At 44.0% G+C, this 22,231-nt stretch overlaps 1 protein-coding gene across 1 annotated transcript in view; it reads right to left on the bottom strand.

Moving 5' to 3' along the window:
- The window catches only part of LOC144762934 (xanthine dehydrogenase/oxidase-like), a 575,825-nt gene that overhangs the window by 342,722 nt on the left and 210,872 nt on the right, over window positions 1-22,231 (bottom strand). The window contains exon 13 of the mRNA XM_078648235.1: window positions 6,164-6,273. Coding sequence (XP_078504361.1) covers window positions 6,164-6,273 — 110 coding nt within the window. The remainder of the gene's footprint in view (window positions 1-6,163; window positions 6,274-22,231) is intronic.

Genomic DNA, 22,231 nt, shown 5'->3' with positions numbered 1-22,231 from the left:
CCTGTAGTGTTTTAGCAAGCTTATTTTACAAAAGAGGACCGTTACAGTATTATTACTCTAACAATGACGTGATTTTTTCTGAACTTCCCATACGTGGAAATCTGAATCCTGTACATACCAAAAGTGACGTTACACGTTATATGGGAGAATACTTTCTGACTATAGGTACTATAGACTTAAATGAAGCACACAGAGACAACTTGACCTGTTCATTACATGAACAAGAAAAGGTATTTTTAAACATGGCAGAGAAAAGAAGGGAGAGTTTCCAAAGAAAGGCAAATGACAAAGGGCAGAAAACCCCTAAATGGGCTGAGAACATGGAATGCACCTCAACTGGCGGGGCGGGACCTGCTCTGTTGCTGGATTTCGAAAAGAAAGGGAAACTCTGTCTTCACCGCGAGAAGACTGATTATTATAATAACATTTTCATTGGTTCCAGTCAATGTGAGCACAATTACAAGGTAATTGGAGGTTGGGGTTTCAAAAATGGGTCAGAGCCTGTGTTTCCTGGAATTTATTATATATGTGGAGACAAGGCTTATTTCAAATTGCCGGATCACTGGTATGGAAGCTGCTACTTTGGCATTGTCTTCCCGAAAATATACCATGTGAATGAAATTACTGGAAGCAATGAAAACACTAATGGCTTAGTGCGTAGTAAAAGAGAAAGTGTAGGTGAAATAATGGGTAGTATTTTTAGTGCACTGATACCTGGAGTGGGAGTGGTTCTGAACACTCACAGAATTTGCAAATTGTCCACAATAGTGGATGTACTGTCTACTGACACAGCTCATGGATTTCTGCTGGTCAATACTGAAATGGTTGCGATCAGAGCAATGGTTTTGCAGGACAGACTTGCTCTTGACACCTTATTAGCAAAAGAGGGCGGAGTCTGCCGGATGTTGAAGGCGCAACATTGTTGCACTTACATTCCGGACAAAAGCATGCAGCTCAAAAGATATGTGAAAAACATTACTAATTTGGAAAGGGAACTCAAACCACTCGAGGTTGACAGTGCCTGGAAGAGACTAGTTGATGGTCTCTCAAATGTAGGTCACTGGTTTGCTAACTTAGGTAGAAGCTTATTGTTCAAGGTACTGATGCCAATAGGAATTATAGGTCTTATCCTATTTCTTATATTAGTCTGTTGCAAATGCCGAAAACATACTAAGAAGTATCAGGTGAATGCAAGAGGAGTGAAACGGAATGCGGATGAGCTTGAATTGGAGGAAATAAATAATCAGATTTACAAAAAGGTGAAAAATTCTCACCCTTCCAAAAATGAGAAAGAGAAATTGAATCGCCTGTTGGAGGAAATAGAGTTGTACAAAGTGTGAAAGAAAGTTGGCATCTGATTCCGAGATTTTGTGATGATAGTAAATATCATCAAAGAGGGGATTGATAGAGCAAGATTTTGCATCGCGACTTGCTCGATTCATGAACCTCGAACCTGTCGTAACATCATAACAAATGTACGTTTTACTAATCTCGTTATTTTGGATATGCATGAAAGGTAGCGAAGCTTGCCTATGTGTTTTACTGATATAAATAATAATTGTGTCTAAAATGGCCGCTGCTTGCATTTCTGTTTCTGCGCATGCGTGAGACATAGTCACGAGGTATGATGCAGTCAGAGTTTGAGAGGGAAAGGGTGCGCATGCGTAATAGCAATAAGATGGCTGTGCTTCTGATAACGTGGTGAAGCTGTGTGCTGCTGCTCCTGTGAACTTGTTCGTTGCCCTCATTCACTAATGCATAGTATATTTTTATAATGATGAAACTAAAGTACGAAATTATGACATGTAATACGTTCATTTATTTCTATGTGCTAATTTGTTTTCGCTTACTTTTCATGTATCCTCGGCACTGAGGGGTGATGGGGCTGGGGAGTCCATCTTGGAGGGCAGCATCGTGCATGATCAGCCGTGGCGAGGTGGCATTGAAACCAAGCCAAAGAAGGTTGCTGCCAGAGCCTGCATGGGAACATGCACCTTCACCCAGCAAAAGCATCTAGATTGTACCATATTGTAACACATTGTATTTCTTTCCATTGTATTCACTGCGGCTTCTCGTGGGAACCCCAATCTTGCTAGGCGGCACCTTAGGATGCTAAATAGGTCTTACAATACTCTGTTCTGATTGGTGTGTTAACCAAATCCTACCTTAGAACCAATCAAAATTTGGGGATTCTGACACTTTGCAACATTTGGGGGTGGTACACTGCCCAAAAACAGTATATCTACCCTGGGTTCACCTAGGGAAATTGTCCGACTTGTCTGAATAGCTGACCTGTCACTGACCCAACGCACTCAATAGGTGACTTGAAGATACAGAGTATTGCGGAGCACTCTGTCCGAATTTGACCATAGACTAAGGTTTTACTAAACCTTAAAAGTGCTGGCGGAGCACTTTGCTGGGAGTTCGCTGACCCAATCGGGGTTCTGATCGATAGCTGCAGAGAGGGTGGAGCGCAGGCGTTGCTTCCAAACTGCGGGTGCTGGTCGTGTCCTGGTGGTCCTGTCCTGATCCTAATCTGAGGGTTTCCTGTCCTGCCCTGGGTGTCCATTCTACACCTGCTGTCCATTGAGGGGTATCCTTCCTTGAGGGTTTCCTGTCCTTAACTGACCCGTGGCCAGGGTTGGTTTTCACACCAGTCTAGGTAAATATCGCTCTGAAACTCTTGAAACTGCACCTTTCTATTTTCTGTCTTTGCTTCAATAAAGACATATCTTTGCACATGAAAAGTTTTCCATCCTTTCCGCAACTCATTGCATCTCATGAAACATATGCATTTATTTTCATAGCGTGTTCCTATGTTACCCTACCTTTTAGAAATCATTTTCGCCATTACAATTTGCAACTTCCTGTTATGGTCTCTAATTTTCTCCCATAAATATCACTAAAGAAACTCTGAATTTAGCCCAGTAGCTCTCTTAGTTTGTTTCCTGTTGCATTAGCATTTTTCCATAAATGATTGCCCTTATAGTTCTTCTATACAGCTATGTACTCTTTGCAAATTCGATTTTAGACTGTCTCCTCGTAGTGGAGTGTATGTTCCAAAGAAATTTAAATCTGAGATAAAGCTTTTAAAACTTCTCAGTTGTCCGTGGTCATTTCATGAAATAAATCACAGGTTTACATGTTGGGTTTGTATTTCGCTGCCTTTCCTTTTACAGCTAGCTCCCTGATCCATTGTGGTCATAGGTACCCGTAACAGTGGATGGTAAGTCGGGTACACTAGAAAATAGAAAAGGAACTCACAATTATTAGTAGAAGATTGTGACGTCATCCGATCAATGTGTATATGGTGAATTGGAATATATGGGCCCGAAGCCAGAAGGTGGCGAAATTATTGGTCGGGTGACCCGCGATCTCTAGCACTTGCACCCTTCATCTCACATTTGTAATAGACAAATCACGGAGTAGGTTAGTTTTGCGGAGTTGTGTGGACTTGTAACGTCAAGATTTGTATGAAAAATCAGCTCACGCAAAGTCTTTGATGGGTGAGTTAAGTGAGTTCATTTGGTATTTAGATTATAACAGCCCAACTCTGATGCAATGTCTACAGTCACAACACTCACAATTCCAATAGATTGTGTAGATTGTTGGAGCCTGGTGGCTTAATCGAATTGTTTTTAGGACATACCCCAAGATGCATCAAGCACCCATTTTGCGATTCCTTATAAGCGAAAAATAATGATTCGCTAATAAGGAATAGCAAATGCTATGCATGAAGATCTCGCTTAAAAAATAGCGATTTCTTAAAATTCCTTAATTGCGACTCGCAAATTGCGAGTCGCAATTATGGAATACCTCCCCATTCATTGCTACGGGCCTAGAGGCCCATAGGAATGAATGGGTAGACAATCTCAATTTGCGATTCTCAATTAGAGATTCGCAAATTGAGATTGCAATTTCAAGGGTGCCAGGACACCCTGTTGCACCCCTGAAACCTGCATATGTGTACATCTTGCACACACACATGCCCTAAGGGCATGTTTGTGTGTAAAATGGAACTTTGAAAAATGCACTTTAGTGCATTTTTCAAAGTTTTTGCAAATTACCATGAAGTTCAACCTCAGGGTAATTTGCGCCCCCTATTAGCGAAATCGCAATTTTTTTTACTTTAATGCATTGCATTTAAGGGTTCTCAATTTGAGATTCCTTAAATTCAATAGCAATTTAAGTAATCGCAATTTTGCGATTTCTTAAATTGCGATTTTTGCATTTGGGATGATGCCCCTTTGCGAGCGGATTTTAGCTTGATGTATCTGGGCCAATGTCTCTTGGATATATCAGTCATGCATATATGGGGTTGACTGGCTTAGGATTCCAGAGTCTCTTCAAGGCACTGGAATGTTATAGCATTTGTTTACTTTTGCTTTGCGGTACATAAAAAGGGGAACTTGACTTAATCTTTCATAAGTGCAGGTGTTTCTGTTAACTGACACAAACATTACTTGCGGCTTGTAGTTTATTCTTGAGTAAATAAAGCCTTTCCATGAAAGCTGCTTTCGATCTGTTGGTTGAGCCTCAGTAAACTTCTATTATGGCGTCTGTTAACCATGCAGGTGCAGGTCTATTTGCCTTCTACATCAGAAGGCCCCTGGCTCACCCCGCACATTGCTCATGGTGTTCGGTCCACCATGCTGCAGCCAGGGCCCACTTAGGAAATGTGCTCATGTTTCTTAAGCACTCAAATTGTAATCGTTGCTGGGGATCAAACAATTTTTTAAAAAAAATAGCTTATTTAATGCACCGGGTGCTCTATACGCAAACCCCTCTCTTTTGAATAGAACATTTGTCAAATATGTTCCTATTAGATCAATGGGCAGACTACTATTTTTTGTTCCCAATCATCATTTGAAGAAATTGGGAAACCATTTTGAATGCAAGACGCTCATGGATGGAATTAAATTCCTTTACATGCCTGGAAGGAATCATAAACCCTAACATTTCTCTTTTTATATCATAAGCATTTTCAATCGTCCTTCTAGCATGTGTTATATTTTCTTCTACCTCACTAAGGGCCAGATGTAGGTAATCCCCGATTACCGATTCTTAAATACCGAATCATACCGATTCGGTATTTAAGAACTGGCAATCGGGATGTAGGTATATTTACCGAATTAATTACCGAATCGGTATGATTCGGTAATTAATGAATCGGTATTTACCGAGTCTGTAACTGCCATTGGTTCCTTGAGGCCCATAGAAATCAATGTCGATTACCGAATCGGTAAATACTGATTCGGTAATTGGGGGAAATATTGAAGGGTGGCAGGGTGTCACTTTGACACCCTGTTGCACCCCTCAATTGTGCATGGGTGCACATGTTGCTGACATACATGCCCTTAGGGCATGTATGTCTGCAACATGGCACTGTTTAAAAAGCAAAAAAAATGCTTTTTAAATGGTTTTCTTAATTTACCACCAACTACTAGTTGGTGGTAAATTAAGAATTCTTAATCCCTTGTAGCACTGAAAACAGTGCTACCTACATCTGAAATTACAGAATCGGTAATGTTACCAATTCGGTATTTTACCGAATCGGTAAAATTACAGAATCGGTAAAATTACCGATTCTGTAATGTTACATGCCCCTACATACCAATGTCCAAATACCGGTCGCAAACGGCCGAAAATCGGTATTTTCGGCCGTTTCTGACCGGTATTTGGACACCTACATCTGGCCCTAAGAGCCTTGTTCCTGGGTGAATGTTGTAATTTATAAAAAGATAACAAAAGATAAGACACCACAATATAACATAAGATAACAAAAGATAACGTAACATAGGATAATATAACATAAGATAAAATAAAATAATTTGAGTTGCCATGCTGGGTATCCTCATAAACTCTTTGTTAATGGAAAGCTTTGTTTGCACATCTGGGAGCAGTAAAATCCTAACGGCAGGTGTGAGATTACAGTGGTTTATTTGAGCTCTGTACTTGATCAACAGTGCATTGAATCAAGTCATCAGAAAGCTAACCAAGTGGCAAAACGAAAGCAAAGTAATTTGTGTAGTGGACTAGTTCTGTCAATGTGTAGAGAGAACTTAACAAAACTATTGCTTTTCTCAATGAACATTAATAGGTTCAGTTAATACTGCATACTATTCATTACATAAGACCATACGGAGGTAATTTAATATATCACCTTTTTGGTGCATGGAATTTCAACAGACAGCAATATTTCCTGGGGCTTTAGTATTGTCTTTCTGTAACTGGTAAAAAAGTTTTCATCCATCTGTATAGTTCGCTGGCCCTCTACAGAGGAAGGAGAGGAGATAGTTAAAGATGGTTTGAAATAGTGCAGCATGTTCAAGAATCAACATTTTATTTATTTATTTGCAAAGTTTTATATAGCGCTGGCTAGACCCGGAGGTATCAGAGCGCTTTACATGAAGATTAGCGAGTTACTGGTTACAAAGTTACAACAGTTTGAATCAAAGAAACAGAGGGAGGAGGTGGGGGAGGGAAGGAGACACAAACGGGGAGACGAGGAAGACAATGCCAGATGACCGGCTGGGTAGGTGACGGCCAAGGGGCCAGACTCCTCTATAGCTGCATAGGACAGCTCCACCGGGCATCGGCCAAGGTTGCTCAGGCTCCGCTGTAGGTATCTACATCAGTTGAATCAATGAGTTACAGGATACATAGATACATCAGTTAGAATCCAAACAATCTCAGAGAAGGGAGGAGGGGGAGGTATGGGGACCGGATGGGGAGACGAGTAAAACAATGTCAGATGTCAGGCTGGGTAGGTGACGGCCAAGGGGCCAGAATCCTCTATAGCTGCATAAGACAGCTCCACCGGGCATCGGCCAAGGTTGCTCAGGCTCCGCTGTAGGTATCTACATCAGTTGAATCAATGAGTTACAGGATACATAGATACATCAGTTAGAATCCAAACAATCGCAGAGGAGGGAGGAGGGGGAGGGAAGGGGACCGAACGGGGAGACGAGTAAAACAATGTCAGATGTCAGGCTGGGTAGATGACGGCCAAGGGGTCAGACTCCTCTATAGCTGCATAGTAAATGCAGGATTCCTTTGTTCTGGTTTGGCATAACAGGTGAAAGCAGCATTAGACCCAAAAAATAACTAATATTATTTTTACACCGTCTAAAGATAAAACAATATTCGCTAACCCTTAGCCACCTTTCCATCTCGTTTCAAAAGTTCTCAAGTATGCTTTCTTTTAGTTCAATATAATGCATCATCTGGGAAAATCAATTCTGCAAATTCAAATCAGTTTAAATTCTGATACTTGTGGTTCGTGGAACTTTACAAAGTTTTGATGGTTCAAATAAATATTGTGTGGCACTTGGGGCTTGTCTGGGGATTTTAGTACATTGTGTGTGAAAGGATCACTACATTTCCTGCTAAGGGCTATTCCAGGGAATCCCAGTTCCAGAAGTTTACTGGAGCTGTATCTACTGGTCTCAGAAGTTGCTCTCAGATGAACAAACTCAACCCTCCCTTTCCAGCTGACACACAGTGTACACCACACAGACACAGGGAATGGCAGCATGTCTAGATGGTTGTTCCATAGGTATTAACCACTCAACGCTATACAGCTGGAAGTACCTAAATTTGCACGTGCTGGCCCAAGGTTACAAACAGGTTTTGTCAGTAGGTGAACAAACCCGCCAAATTATGTCACAAGAAGAAGAGGTGACACCAACGTAATGTGCATTTATAAAAGGAACACAGCACTTTTAATAAATCTTGTTAATGTGGCGCAACTCAATAGCACTCATTATTTTGACTTCAGAAACATTCAAACATGATATGCAGTTCATACACAGATCCCTGTAAAAGGCGCTTTAACCCACTGAGCATTGAAGCAAAAATAAAGAGAAATAAGACTTGATGCATTATACCACTATAAATAAAGCACACATCACAAACGACATTATCCCTTGTTTCCTAATGTCTACCTATCATAAACAAAACCCAATCTTATCTTCTTTATACACTTCCTGAGTCTGAAAGCCTTGGCAGTTTGAGGTTGTGCGCTGCGGGTCACTCGTTTGTTTGCTCTGATGCTGTTTTGCCTCATCTTGCTGCAGAGGTCAATACTCTCTGCACTGACACAGCAATGTTGTCTGGGCTTCAAAGCAAGTAAGGTAAATGAGCCCAGTGTCATGGCCGCCAGTCAATGAGTGACCTTGGAGGAGTTGGCTCTTGGGTTTAGGAGTGGGAGTTGATCTGTACAGGTCAATACTTGTACAGGTCAATGCAATGCAAAGACACGATGCACACTGCGTAGTAAACACTCGTACTTCGCGCACTGCATGCGCCTTTTGTTTACTACACCACCAGCCCCATTGAAACAAGCATTGGCAAAGCCAATAGGTCTCGCCTTTGGGACCTTATAAGTGTTTAGCCATGCAACAATTGATGTTGTTGCACCAAGGATATTGTGCTGAATAACGAAACACCTTTAAGGTCCCAAAGGCGAGACCTATTGGCTATGACAATGCTTGTTAGGATTACTTTTGCCGCTCTTAGTAGCTCCTACAAATTACATGCACGAGGGGAAGTCCCAAAACATACCAGCAGTAACAGAATACCTGACATACCTGTGTGCTCATTGCGCACGGACTACCAAAGATTCTTCTCTGGAGAAAATACTCAATGCTCATCTTTTTAGAGCAGTCTGTGCACTCACTCGTTAAAAAGAACACATGCCTCCAAGTGGTTGAGTAAGTGGGCGAAGTTACACAACAGAGGTTTATTCATTCACTCATATCACTCTTTCAAAGAATGTATGCCTCCACGCGATTCAGTTTGCAGTTACACATTACAGTTCATTCATTCATCATTTCACTCTTTCATAGAGCGCATGCTTGTAGGTGAGTGGGTTTGCAGTTACCCAATACACAATTCATTCATTTCACTCTTTCAAAGAACGTATGCCTCTGGGGAGGATTCCGTTGCAAAGTTAAGTAATACAGGTGTAATCATTCCTTTCACTATTCCATTAATTTGTCGCCCGCTTTTGTATATAGGTTCAGTGAATTGCCTTTTTCTCAGGTCAACGTTGGATTGTGCATCCAGCCCGGGGAGAGCTGGCAAGAAGTGAGCGGCAGGGACACTGCACACATTTGGCACTCTCTCAGACTACAGCTAAATAAACAAATATTGTGAGGTAACAGAGGAGTGCAAAGGTGAGAATTAAACAAGAAATGCCAACTAGCAATAAGCAATAGTTAAACCTTTTAACGTTTCTTGTTTCGTATCAACTTAAAAAAAGAAACGTTTACGATTATTCAAGGATGTTAGGAGTGTGTGGGCATGCCAGTGGGGGATAATGTACTGCATGGCTAAACACATATAAGGTCCCAAAGGGGAGACCTATTGGCTATGCCAATGCTTGTTGTTGTCTTGCATTGTTTGCTTTAAAACTGCTGCAGTGCTTGAAATTAGAACGCACTTCTCTGGGGATTGCCTGTTGCTTGTCCAAGAGCTACTTGAGGTTGATCAGATGCTCCAGTAACTGCAGTGGTTCTTTTGTAATAAAATAAGTGCCAGGGTCCAATCAGGAGGCAGCTTGCACCAGACAATTTCTCCTGTTAGCACCAGCTAAAACAAAAACAACTACGTACCATGTAAGCGCGGAGAGGATGTGGCACCACAGTCAGAGCTGCTGACTTCAGAGCTGGGGAGCCAGGTTCAAGTCTCGGCGTTGGCTCAACATCCTGTGGTTCTGGGCAAATCACTTACTCTCCTGAGCCTAAATGAATGTCTCCTTAACTGGTGCTCATGAAAAGCGCCTGTGTTGATGATTAAGTACTGAGCACCGGAAACCACTGGCTCAAATTAGGCACTGAGATAACTGTGATTTGACCAGTCTAGAGAGAATTTATGGTGTTGGCAGAGGTACACCTCTCCCAACTGAATAACACTATTTCTGACACAGAATACTTAGCCCATGCGCTCACTGCCTGCACTGACTTGTAGGAATGTCATAGTTATTATACCTATGCACTCAAGACCACCACTGATCTAATGGTGTGTCACTGTTATTACCCCTATATTCGTACTGCCAGCCATGGGTTGTTGGAGTGTCACACTTATTATCCAGCACCACTGAGTAACACGCACTGACAGTCATCACAGTATTAATACTCTGTGGTTTGTATAGCGCTTTCTGTGGCAGATTTGTTTTACTGTAAATGCAAGCTATTACTTCTATCTCTTTCTATGGTAATACCCACATCGGAATGATGAAATGCTGAGTCCACACACCAAAATGTGAAAGGTGACTCGCAGGGTGGACAGAGTCGCTGCAGTGCAGAGAGATCGGCAGCAGGTGGGACGACCTCCTAAACGATCTTACGCTTGCTAAGCGTCCCATCACTTCCAAATATATCAGAGTCTCGCGCGCTTTTCCCCTCAGCCAAGGCACCACAGAAGAGTCTTCCGGTTACTGTAAGTAAGCACACTGAAGCAACAAAGACTTGACGTATAACTGTAGCGCTTAAAAAAACCTCACAATAAATAAACGTATATGTAGGACATGCACTGCGTTCATTCTTATATGAACTCTGGGGCAGATTTACAATAACTGGTGCATCCCTGCATATCAGCAGGGATGTGCCAGTTATTGTGCGTCACGGCTCCGCCACCATGAATGCGCCGCATTTACAATGGGGCTCACCATGAGGCAAAAACGGCCCAGATGCGTGAGGCATCTGTCCCGTAAAGGCGGCGCATTGCTGGAGTTGCATCTCAAGCGTGACGCAGCTCCAGCAATGCTCTGGGTGCCCTCTTCTTACAATGCTGCGTCAATCCTTACGCCTGCTTCAAGCAGGCGCAGGGTTTTGATGCAGCATGAGCTCAAAAGTGACTGAGTGAAATATTGTAGATTTCACTCAGCCACTTTTGGATGGCGTTCCTGCGCCAGATTGTTCCACCCCCCCACCCCCCGTGCAGGAACACCTACTTCTGTCACAGGTCTTTACAACGTGACGCATTTCCCAGATGCGTCACGTTGTAAATACCTCGCAGCATGGCGCATCTTTTGCGCTGCCGCTGCTTCACAAAAGTGACGCAACAGCGGAGTAAAAGAGGCGCAAGGGGCTTGTAAATCTGCCCCTCAGATTCTATTGTAATGCAAACAGTCCCCAGTTCGGTTTCGGAGACCAGCATTCACGCACTGAACGATCTAATCTGATCGGAGCTTTGGGTTGACACGAAAACTTGACAAATGGCATTTTTATGATTTCAGTAATCCATAGCAAACAGATAACAAGTAACACTGACACAAGGCAGGTTCTATGCCAATCCCGGTAGCCTGGAGTCATAAAAATGTAAGAACCGGTTTATTTTCTCCCTGCTCAATCATTTCTGAGGAGAAAAAAAACAAGTCTAAATTGTAATAACTTGCTTTTGAGTACTAATTGCTACCACAATCTCGAGATACCCTAACAATGAAAAGTGATAGCGGTACTATTTCACACACAGCTGTGCAAGCTGCCCTTCCACACACTAAAGCTGTCATCACACACAGCTGTAAAAGCTGCCCTTCCACACAATAAAGCTGCCCTCACACACATCTGTGCAAGCTGCCCTCACACACAGTAAAGCTGCACTCACACATAGATGTCCAAGCTGCCCGCACACACAGATGTGCAAGCAGCTCTCACACACAGTAAAACTGCCTTCACACACTGCTGGGCAAGCTGCCCTCACACACAGTAAATCTGCACTCACACACAGCTGTGCAAGCTGCCCTCTTACACAGTAAAGCTGCCCTCACACACAGTAAAGCTGCCCTCACACACAGCTGGGCAAGCTGCCTTCCCACACAGTAAAGCTGCCCTCACACACAACTGTGCAAGCTGCCCTCTCACACAGTAAAGCTGCCCTCACACACAGTAAAGCTGCCCTCACACACAGCTGTGGTACAAAAGGGGGTGGTGATGGACGGAGCATCTAAACCAATCAAACACTTGCACCCAGTCAACAGATCTGGGTTTAATCCATCACCGTTCTTTAGCCCACTCTGCCAACCCAGTTCAGACATGGCCATATGCAAATCAGTCTGATCCTGTGCCTCATGGGAACAGTCCAGCCCGAACTGCCAAGCCATGCCTTCCCTGGACCGGAAACAAGCTTCTGATACCAGTTTCTGGCATTTCAGCCGTCTTCAGCCCGGCTTGCTTGAATCCAGTGGCAAAGTGAGCAAGGGACTCACGTCTGAGCATACCCTGCCAACTTATGGCGAAGAAAGTGGTACAAAAGGGGGTGGTGATGGACGGAGCATCTGAACCAATCAAACACCCGCACCCAGTCAACAGATCTGGGTTTAATCCATAACCGTTCTTTAGCCCACTCTGCCACCCCAGTTCAGACATGGCCATATGCAAATCAGTCTGACCCTGTGCCTCATGGGAACAGTCCAGCCCGAACTGCCAAGCCATGCCTTCCCTGGACCGGAAACAAGCTTCCGAGGACCGGTGTTTGATTGGTTCAGATGCTCCGTCCATCACCACCCCCTTTTGTACCACTTTGTTCGCCATAAGTTGGCAGGGTGTGCTCAGACGTGAGTCCCTTGATCACTTTGCCACTGGATTCAAGCAAGCCGGGCTGAAGACGGCTGAAATGCCAGAAACCGGTCCTCGGAAGCTTGTTTCCGGTCCAGGGAAGGCATGGCTTGGCAGTTCGGGCTGGACTGTTCCCATGAGGCACAGAGTCAGACTGATTTGCATATGGTCATGTCTGAACTGGGGTGGCGGCGTGGGCTAAAGAACGGTGATGGATTAAACCCAGATCTTTTGACTGGGTGTGAGTGTTTGATTGGTTCAGATGCCCGGTCCAGGTTTCAAATAGATGGTGCTCGTTTAGATACTCGGTCCGCTACGGATATGGTAATAGTGGACCATTAATGACGCAATCTTGAACCTGAGATACTTGAGGACTTTGGAATTATGAGAACTCAATACTTTTTTCTACGAGATATGGAATTATACTAATATAGATACTAACACGCACAAACCAGGAGTGTTTCTAGACCTCAACCCCTTTAACTTATGGGATGTGGAGGTGAAATATTAATTTGATGATAAGAAGATGGTCTTCGGCTTAGAAGACTAGATGAGTTCATTTTGACGTTTTTCTGTTTTACATTGAAAGCCCTGATGAAGTCATTGGCTGATGTATTAAGCCAGACGAAACACGTGTAGGCTGTTGACTGAATGTTTTGAAGTTTGATTCGACATATATAAGAAGCTAAGAATAAAGAAGAAATCTATGACCGAATATTTAGTTTGTGGACATTGATTTTGGATTTTGGAGTTACTAAAGAACCTTTTGATTTATTGACAACCTCTTTAAAACCAGGATTTGAGGAATGGACACTGTGTTGCTGTGACCAGGAACTCTGGTCACGTTATTTGAATTATACTTGTGCTATATATTATAATTGTTCATGTGCATGTTCTACAAAACAATAATAATTTTCTTGCTAACCCGTACGGGGTTTACTGTTGAACTTAGATACACTGGAGCGCAGGTGAGAACTCCCATTGTGTAATGTTTGCTTCCCATACTTATGTGTGGGTTTTGAGGGTAGTCTGGTAACCACCCCCATTTTCACCTAGCTGCACCATCAATTTGAAAAGTGATTACAAATCCCTGGAGATACTTTGAGCGCCCTTAAAACTGCGAGGTTACCAGTGGTAATTGTTTCCGTAGGAAGTTTGTTCTCGCAAAAGCCACGATGCGACGATCTTTGGAGTTGCGACGATCTCTGGGGCGACGATGCGCGTACCAGCGGTGATCTTCTCTCTCGCAGCTTCTCAACGCGATGGTTTCTGCGACAGCACTCGCAGCGACGTGATGCGGTCCGCAAGCAAGCGGTGCGACGATCTCACCCAGCGACGACAGGCTCTGCGACGACACTCGCAGCGATGTTAGACTTTCCCGCACTGGTCTGGTGCATCCCGCAAACAAAGGAAGCGACGGCTCTGGCAGCGGCAACAGGCGCTGCGACGATCTCGGCCTTCGTAGCGGCGGGAATTTCCTCGCACTGTCGGGGATGCGCTCCGCAGCGAGCAATGCGATAACTTTTCAATTGCAAAAGTCTCTCAAGCTTAGTTTCAAGCTTCCCAGCACAGGTACAACTTCCAGAGGCCCCACAACCGGATCAAGCACTCTAGGAAGGACAAAACTCTCTCAGCAGAGTTCAGGGAAGTTGGGGGTGAAGTCCTTTTGTTCCTGGGACTTCAGAACAGGGAGCCAGCCCTTCTCAGGCCCTTGGAGATTCCTTCAGGACAGGGGACACAGCACAACAGCAAAGTCCTTCCCCTCTCCTTGGCAGCAAAGCAACAGGTCAGTCCAGCAGAGCAACAGCAGGACAGTCTTCCTTCTTCAGTTTCAGCTTTCTCCTTGGCAGTGGTTCCTTCTTGATTCCAGGATGATCTAATTTTCTGTTGGCAGGGGTCCTGTACTTATACCCCTAAAAGTATTTGTTCTCTTTGTGCAAGTGGGCCCTGAGCCCGGTCTGAACCAGTTCTGGGTGTTTCTTGAGTACTTTGTTTACCTGGCTTCTCCTTTCCTTTCAGAGTGAGGGGCAGGGTCGTCAGCCGCCCAGCAGGAGGTGGAGACAGCATTGTGGAGGGAAAGCACAGCCCTGGAGCGCTTTGTTGACATGATTCCTTCTCTCCTTTCACAGTGCAGGGCAGAGACATCAGACGCACCACAGGGGGTGGAGCCAGCACTGTGGGGGGCGGGCACAGTGCTATTCAGGCCCAGGTGCTAACTCCTCCCACCACTCAAGTTGCAAATGTAGTCATTCAGCCTAGGGTTGACTCAGCCAGCCTCCTGGGGAATCCCAAGCCCCTGTCACTCTCAAACCAGACAGTCAGTACACAAACAGGCCAAGGCGCACAGAAGGGTCAGACAAGAGAACAGCAACTTTCTAAAAGTGCTGTTCTCAAACACAGGATTTAAAAACAACCTTTCCTAAAAGACGTGTTATTAAATTCTGAGTTCAGGGATACTAGACTCTTATGTCCTATCTTGTTCCTATGAGAAGAAATGCTGGTAGCCACTGTAGCCAGCATCCCCCATGTTAATCTATGGAGCAAGATAGCCTTACAATAGTGAAAAACGAAAATGGCTGGCATTCACTACCAGAGCATGTCACCTGCACCAGTACATGCTCTACATTTCACATACACTGCACCCTGCCCAGGGGTTACCTTGGGCCTTCCATAGGGGTGACTAATGTGCACAAAAAGGGAAGGGTTAGGCCGGGTCAGTGGGGACACTGACCAGGAGGACATGGCAGTTCACAGACTGCACACAGGCACTGCGGTGGCAGGCCTGAGACACCATTTTAGGGCTACTCATGTGGGTGGCACAATCAGTGCTGCAGGCCCACTAGTAGCATTTGTCATGGCCAGCCCTGGCACACCCAGTGCACTTTACTAGGGACTTCATGGTGATACAAATATGCCAATCATGTATATCCAATCATAATAACAATTTACACAGAGAGCATATGCACTTTAGCACTGATCAGCAGTGGTAAAGTACGCAGAGTCCTATTGCCAACAGCCACGGGTCAGGAAAAATAAGGGAGTAAGAAGCAAAAAGTTTGAGGATGACCCTGCAAGAAGGGCCAGTTCCAACAGAGCCTTGGAATTTTGACAGCCTAGGGGCCTACACCGGGTTTAATCCGGCACTGCCAGTGGTCCAGGTACCTTCCCACTTTTGCTCCTGGGACATCCAAGCAATGGATGAACACAATCTCCTCTTACCTTCTACTCCAAGGTTGTGAAGCTGTAGCAGGCAAAGGCAGTGAATGTACGTGGACGTTTTAAGGCAAGGGCAAAATGAGCAATTACCTAGGGCCCACAGCTTAGGAAAGTGAACTTTCTCTCTATTTGACCTCCGTCTTTCCTTTTCGTTCTCTTAACTTCTCTGCCAACCTTTACTTCTGACACTGTCTCTCGACGTGTTGCCTTAAGGATTTTTGGTATTCAAGGCAAGCCATATTTCAACAAAATGTAAGGTATATTTTAATATTGTTGGAATCATGTGGGCTTGAATTAGCTGAAAATTGGTTATATAATTCAAAGTTTTTCTGAACAGGGTCCCCCAAAGTATGCCTTTCCCAGGGCCCCTAGAATCCTGAATATGACACTGGTCCATTATGCTGTACACCTAACTCCTTGGAGCCTTTGCCATCTCCCAGCTCGAAATCCGTGTCAAAATCATGATTATGGTACAAAGATGGAGCCGGTGACTGTCTAGTATGCCAGTCTTGGATCACAGGTTTAACAAGCATTTGCAATGCAATAGGTCTCGCATTTACGAGAGTCTGATCCATAGGCATTGGAAATGATAATGCCTTTTATTTATGTGTTGTTTTTTAAAACCGATAAAATTTGCAATGTCATTAGCTTAAACTCTCGCAAATGGGACACCTATTGAATTGCAAATGCCAGCACTGGCATTTGCAATGCAATAGGTCTCGCGTTTTGTGGTGCCCACGTAAAGCTACCTGTATAGATATAATAATAGAATAACAGAGGGACAAAGCGTTAATGCAGTGGCTATGACTATCTAAGGGCCTTTAATTTCAACTCTTGGAATCAGAAACATCTTAGGGATTTTGAGGGCTCTGGGCAGGGCATATTTGGGACGCCCCTGCCCAAAACAACTTTTAATTTTATTACCCGTTTTATGTTGAATCACACCCACATGTTGCCAAACAATACTTAATCCTATGTTAAACATTCCATAAACATCTAGAGGCTACAGGTACATGCCCTTCACATGTATAAGACTTTCTCTCTAAACTGTAGGTCTCTGTCCAAACACTCTGCTGAACTGAACCTATTTTTAGCAGATCAACAACCAGATGTACTATTTTTAACAGAAACCTGGCTTCACAGGAACTCCGCATCTGACGTGATTCAAACTCTTCCTCTTGGGTGTAATATCCAGTGCAAAGATCTGGCTGTGTTATTCATGGCCAAATTTAAGGAGAAGGTTATCTATGAAAACAATCCATTTGTGCATCATATCTGAAAATGGCTTTGGCTTATTGATGACATTTTTTGCATTTGGGATGGACAACATGATACCTTAAATCTGTTTATTGAATGGTTGAATGCCAAATCAGTAGATATACAATTCTGTGTGTCCAGCAGTAAGTCATCTATCTCATTTTTTAATGTAGTGGTCTTTTCAATAATGGGCGATTAAGAATTACATTGTTTACTAAATCAACTTATAGGAACAATGCCCTGCAATATACTAGCCATCATCCACGCAGTCTATGTGATAATCTGCCGTATGGCCAATTTCTCCAGATAAGACGGAATTATTCAGGCAAAAGTGACTACTTCTTGAATGCAGAAATTCTTGTGCACAAATTAATAAGGAACATGGATACCCCAACATTTTTTTAAAAAATACGATGAAACATGCCTGGTGGATTCCAAGAGAGACCCTTTTGGAAAAAAACAGCAAAATACATTGTAGAACGCATGGTACGCTTTTCCACATTTTGTTCAAAGACTAACCAGTTAAAAAAAATAAGATAAAACTGGCATCTGATTGAACAAATTGATAAATCATGCAAGCAGCCATTATTTGCATTAAAAAAAGAATGAACTATTGGATGCCAGCTAGTTTGTGCTGTTATACCATCAGGCCCACAAGAAGCAATCTACGGACGATTTGGAATTTACCACCGCTGAAGAGAGACATTTCAAATGTGGCACATGTGTCTGTTGCCCTCACACAATGGAAGGAACACTGTTCCAGCAAAACAATGATAAATGGCTACATAAGACTTTTTCGAACTGTAAAACAAAAAATGTAATATATGTGATTCAATGCCCTTGTGAAAAACTGTACATCAGCAAGACCAACCAGGAGATTCGGAAAAGGAACATCCAACATAAATCACGCATAAAGCGGAAAGTTTTATCTGCTCCATTAGTCAACCATTGGATAGACAATCACCATACAGAATCGGATTTACGCTGGACAGTTTTGACAACTATTAAAATTGACCCCCCCCACCTCGCCTCCCCCCGCGGAGGTGACATTGATAAAAAAAACTGAACCGTAAAGAGGCCTATCTTATATTACATTTTGCCACTGTGTCGAATGGACTCAATGAAATGTCCTAAATAAACAATTTGTACGTGATGTAACTCTCCTGATTGAGATTTATTTCTTTCAACTTCATTAAGATGTGCTGTCCCCTCGCATAATTTTCCATCACTTTCCAAGTCAGGCCTTTTGTGTTTGGCGTATTAACTTTCAGATTTTTAAAGTATAATCATTTGTGGACTTGGAGACCACATGTCCCAGAATTCCTTGGTGCACTACAAAGGATGAGGCTTGACCGTATGAAAAGGGGGGGCCCTCGGCCCCCCCGCACGCATGGCGGCGCGGCGACCGTCGCCCCCCCTTTCCCCATTGTTGCCTCTCGGTGGTGGGGGCGGGCCCTGGGGGGCGCGACCCACCACCGATTGGCCGGCGGCCTCCCTGACCCGGATACAAGGTAGAAGGTCCGGGTCAGGGGGGGCGGGCTACAGGAGGGGCGGGCCGGGGGCAAACGATGACGTGTCCATTTGGAGACCAGTGCCCTTTCAAGCAGGGTTTTACGTTGGGCGTCGTTCGCGAGTTTGGCGTCGTCCGCTTCGTTCCAGCCGCGTGGAGCCAGCCCCATCGTGAGAGGAGAGAGCCGCGGGGAAGCATCGCTTCACGGTTGAGGAGCACCGAGAGGAGACCCGTCTGGGAACTCACGGCGTCAGGGTGCAAAGCGGCTGGGTGTCGGGACATGGGACATGGGACAGCCACGGAGGGCGTCTGAGCACGGTGAGGAAGCCCTTCATAGGGGCAGAGCGGTGTCTGTGGCTCAATTAGCAGAGCCCTCGCCTGCGGCCTGGGAGACCCGGGTTCGAGTGCCAGGGTAGGCGGGAAAAACAAATCGGTAAAATGACATTTGGTGTTCAGGACCACTCGAAGTGTGAATCGGGATGTTGTGTCAAGTTTCATATAGATTGAAAAGGTGATGATGAGACACAAATATATGTTTAAAGGCAGAGTGGCCGTGCCACGTGTGCTTTTTGGTGGCTTGGTGGATGCGGCGCCATCCTGTGTGGGAGGTCGCAGCAGATCTCGAGTCCTCACATGGTCCAACAAGGCAGCACTCTGGCATGTCTGTTGGTTCGGTTTGTGGGAAACTTAGGACTTAGGACTTAGTAGTGTAAATACACAACTTGGCTTCATATTCTGCTGACAATACCCACATCAGGGCGGCAATTTACAAGATGAAATGTGGTTGCACGGAGTAGAATTTGACCCTTTAGGAGGAAAACATGTAAACAGATTAGTCCCTCCCAAGTCATTGACGCTGTTCAGAAATTAACTGCTCTATCCAACATATCGACTGGATGAGCTTCACTTGAAAATGTTAAACAATCGACCTATATGTGACTTGGTGGGAACGCTGCATGCATTTATCCTTTTTGAACAGCATGCAAGAAATGCTGTCTGCCTCCATTCCGCCGTCTGTGTTTGGCCTTCGGAATAAAAGGATTCCGTAATTATGGGGTTTCACAGAATGTGCACACAATTGACAGCAGCTCGTTCTATTATATGTGTTTCAATGATAAGGTCCTTAATTGAAATCTGCTCATAATTGTTACATTCCGCAGTACAATGTGAAAGTTTATTTGAAACGATAGTGCCTAAATCGGGTGCTGAATTTTGCTACGTGTGTACGGCTGGCAGTGTCAGATATTCAGAAATGCGCGTTTTTAACGTCTGTGCGATAACATAGGTGCACTCCAGATCGTAAATTAGTCAGTTACAATGAGTAATCGGCCAGGATCTTATTAAATGCGTTTCAATTAGATAATTTTATCTTTACTTCATACGTTGAAGTCTGTTCTCAAACTTAAAAGAGGAGTCTTAAAACGTCAGACATTTCTTCAGTGCCGCATTCAGTTCTTGAATCGAAGACTTATTCTATTGCGCCATACCCGCTTCATCGATGCCTGTCTCCTGGGGAAGAGAGGACAGTCAGAAAGATAACAACTAGACACCTTTTTGGCAAAATGACAGTATGCACCATTCATGTGGTGTAGTAAAAAATGGCTAGATCGCTGCAAATCTCGGAGGTTTACTTAACTGGGAACAATACTGTATGGAGTTACATATCTAGGGCCTCATTAATGAAGAGTGACAGCTTTACTCTGGCTATTCTGATCAGGGTAAACTTTTGGGTAAAGGAGACTTCAGAGTCCTCTACATCGATGTTCTTTGGTAATAATTTTAAGAACGTCTCAATGTAAATAGTCGAAGCTGGCGCTTTTAAAAATTACCAGCTAATCGTGAAAGCACGTTTCGCTCAGCGCACTGACCGCGTGCGATTAGTTGCTAGGGACAGCTGCCCGGCGTAACGTGGAAGCGTCCGTCCACCTGCCCCCCGGAGCCTCACTTTCCCAGCAGGCTCCTAGTTGCTGTTAGTCACCCAGGAAGAGGGAGTGGATAATACATAATGAAATCGGTGTTCTTAAAGTGCCTCCCCTAAGAGCTAATGTGCTTCTATTATGACCGGAGAAATATGCTGAAAAGGGGTGTGGCTCAGTTGGTAGAGCGTTTGACTTTGGTCTGGGAGACCTGGGTTCGCGTCTAAAGGGTCGCGCGAAAGAGGGTATATTTCTTCCGTCCGCTGTAGACTGTATGTAAACAGCATGAGGGCTTAAATGTAGTATTTTGTTACTGTGACAGTAAATCTGTTCTGCTTAAGTTGGTCGCAAAGTCGGCATTTAAAAAAAATATGTGGTGAGGTGAGAGCATCGGCTGCTGAGAACTTTGGGAGTCCAGTAAACGTCAACGAGAGTATTGGTAGAATAACTCTGGGGGGTTACCACATTTTCTGGAGGAATATATGTTTTCTCCAATCCCAGGGGTTAATGTTTCTCCTACAAAGTTCATCTATGTAGGTAGGTAAGGGGGTAAGTGCTTTTTAGTACAGAGATCCTTTTGTTATTTGCAGTTCATAAATCACAACCTTTCTAACATTGCACAGTGAGCTAGGAAGGACGGGTGTCTCCTGCATCATGTATCCCTCACTATCTCGTACAGGCCCACTGGCACTATGTGATTCTGCTGCTACATTTGCCACATATTACATCTTCTGCATAATTTACAAGTTGTCCTTAGCTCAGACTGGACAAAAGTTACTAGAAATGCATGTTCCTATGACGCGGAAGGCATTTTGCAAAAGCTGACTGTTCACCTTTCAAGTGCATGTTGTGTATTGGGGTGTTAAATTAATACTTATACGATAAGACCTTTTATCCAGATAGTGGTAAGATGTGAACATATGACAGAACACAGAACTGGTGTGGCCCTGGTTTTTAAGTAACACACACTGTTCATCGGTTTACACACACAATTTATTTTCAATGTATAAGGCGTAGGTGTAATGTGAAGTGCTCTGACACCCTGCATTGAGATGAGTAGCACTATGAAAAGAAAAGAAATTGTGGGGTTTTTAAAGTGGAATATGAGTAAATACTCGGACGAAAAAACACATCTGACATTCTTGACTATGCATGCATATTCCCATATATCGGCACTGGAAAAGGCGAAACAATGCCTCTTTTAGGTACTGGGTAGACAAGATTCAGCTGTGTGCCTTTGTTTCGCCTCCATTGTATTTACAACTAGGTGTGAGGCTCCAGATGGTCAAGATACTTTGGGGAGTACACCACACAATGATGACGGTCTGGATAGCCGAAAGAGGGTTATACGGCTGCTTTCCTAGTATTAACAGCAGTATTGAGGGCCAAAGATACAAACAAGGTTGGGTAGGCATCCCACCAAGGCCCCACAATGTTTAGCGTTTCCAAGGGAATCCACTGTAATTTAATGGTACTGGGCACGTATCAGAAGCAGAACGCAAACACTCTGCGTCCATGTTGGGCACACCAACTGGTCTCTGAGCTGCAGAGCACAAAGAGTAGTAATTTGGGTGTTCATTCCTGGGCTTCTTCATTGATGTCCTCCAGGCACTTGCAATATTTTATCCAAGCCATGATTGCTGCTTATTTATCTTACGTGAGGAACGGCCATTGACACAAGTCAAATTTTGACACTCTAGAATTACTAACATTGGCGTCTGCTGAGGGGATAGTTAGAATAATAGTGGAACGATTCACGAATAGGGTATTCC

This window comes from Lissotriton helveticus, chromosome 6 (assembly GCF_964261635.1).
Source record: "Lissotriton helveticus chromosome 6, aLisHel1.1, whole genome shotgun sequence".
NCBI lineage: Eukaryota > Metazoa > Chordata > Amphibia > Caudata > Salamandridae > Lissotriton > Lissotriton helveticus.
This window is presented reverse-complemented; position numbering and strand designations above follow the sequence as displayed.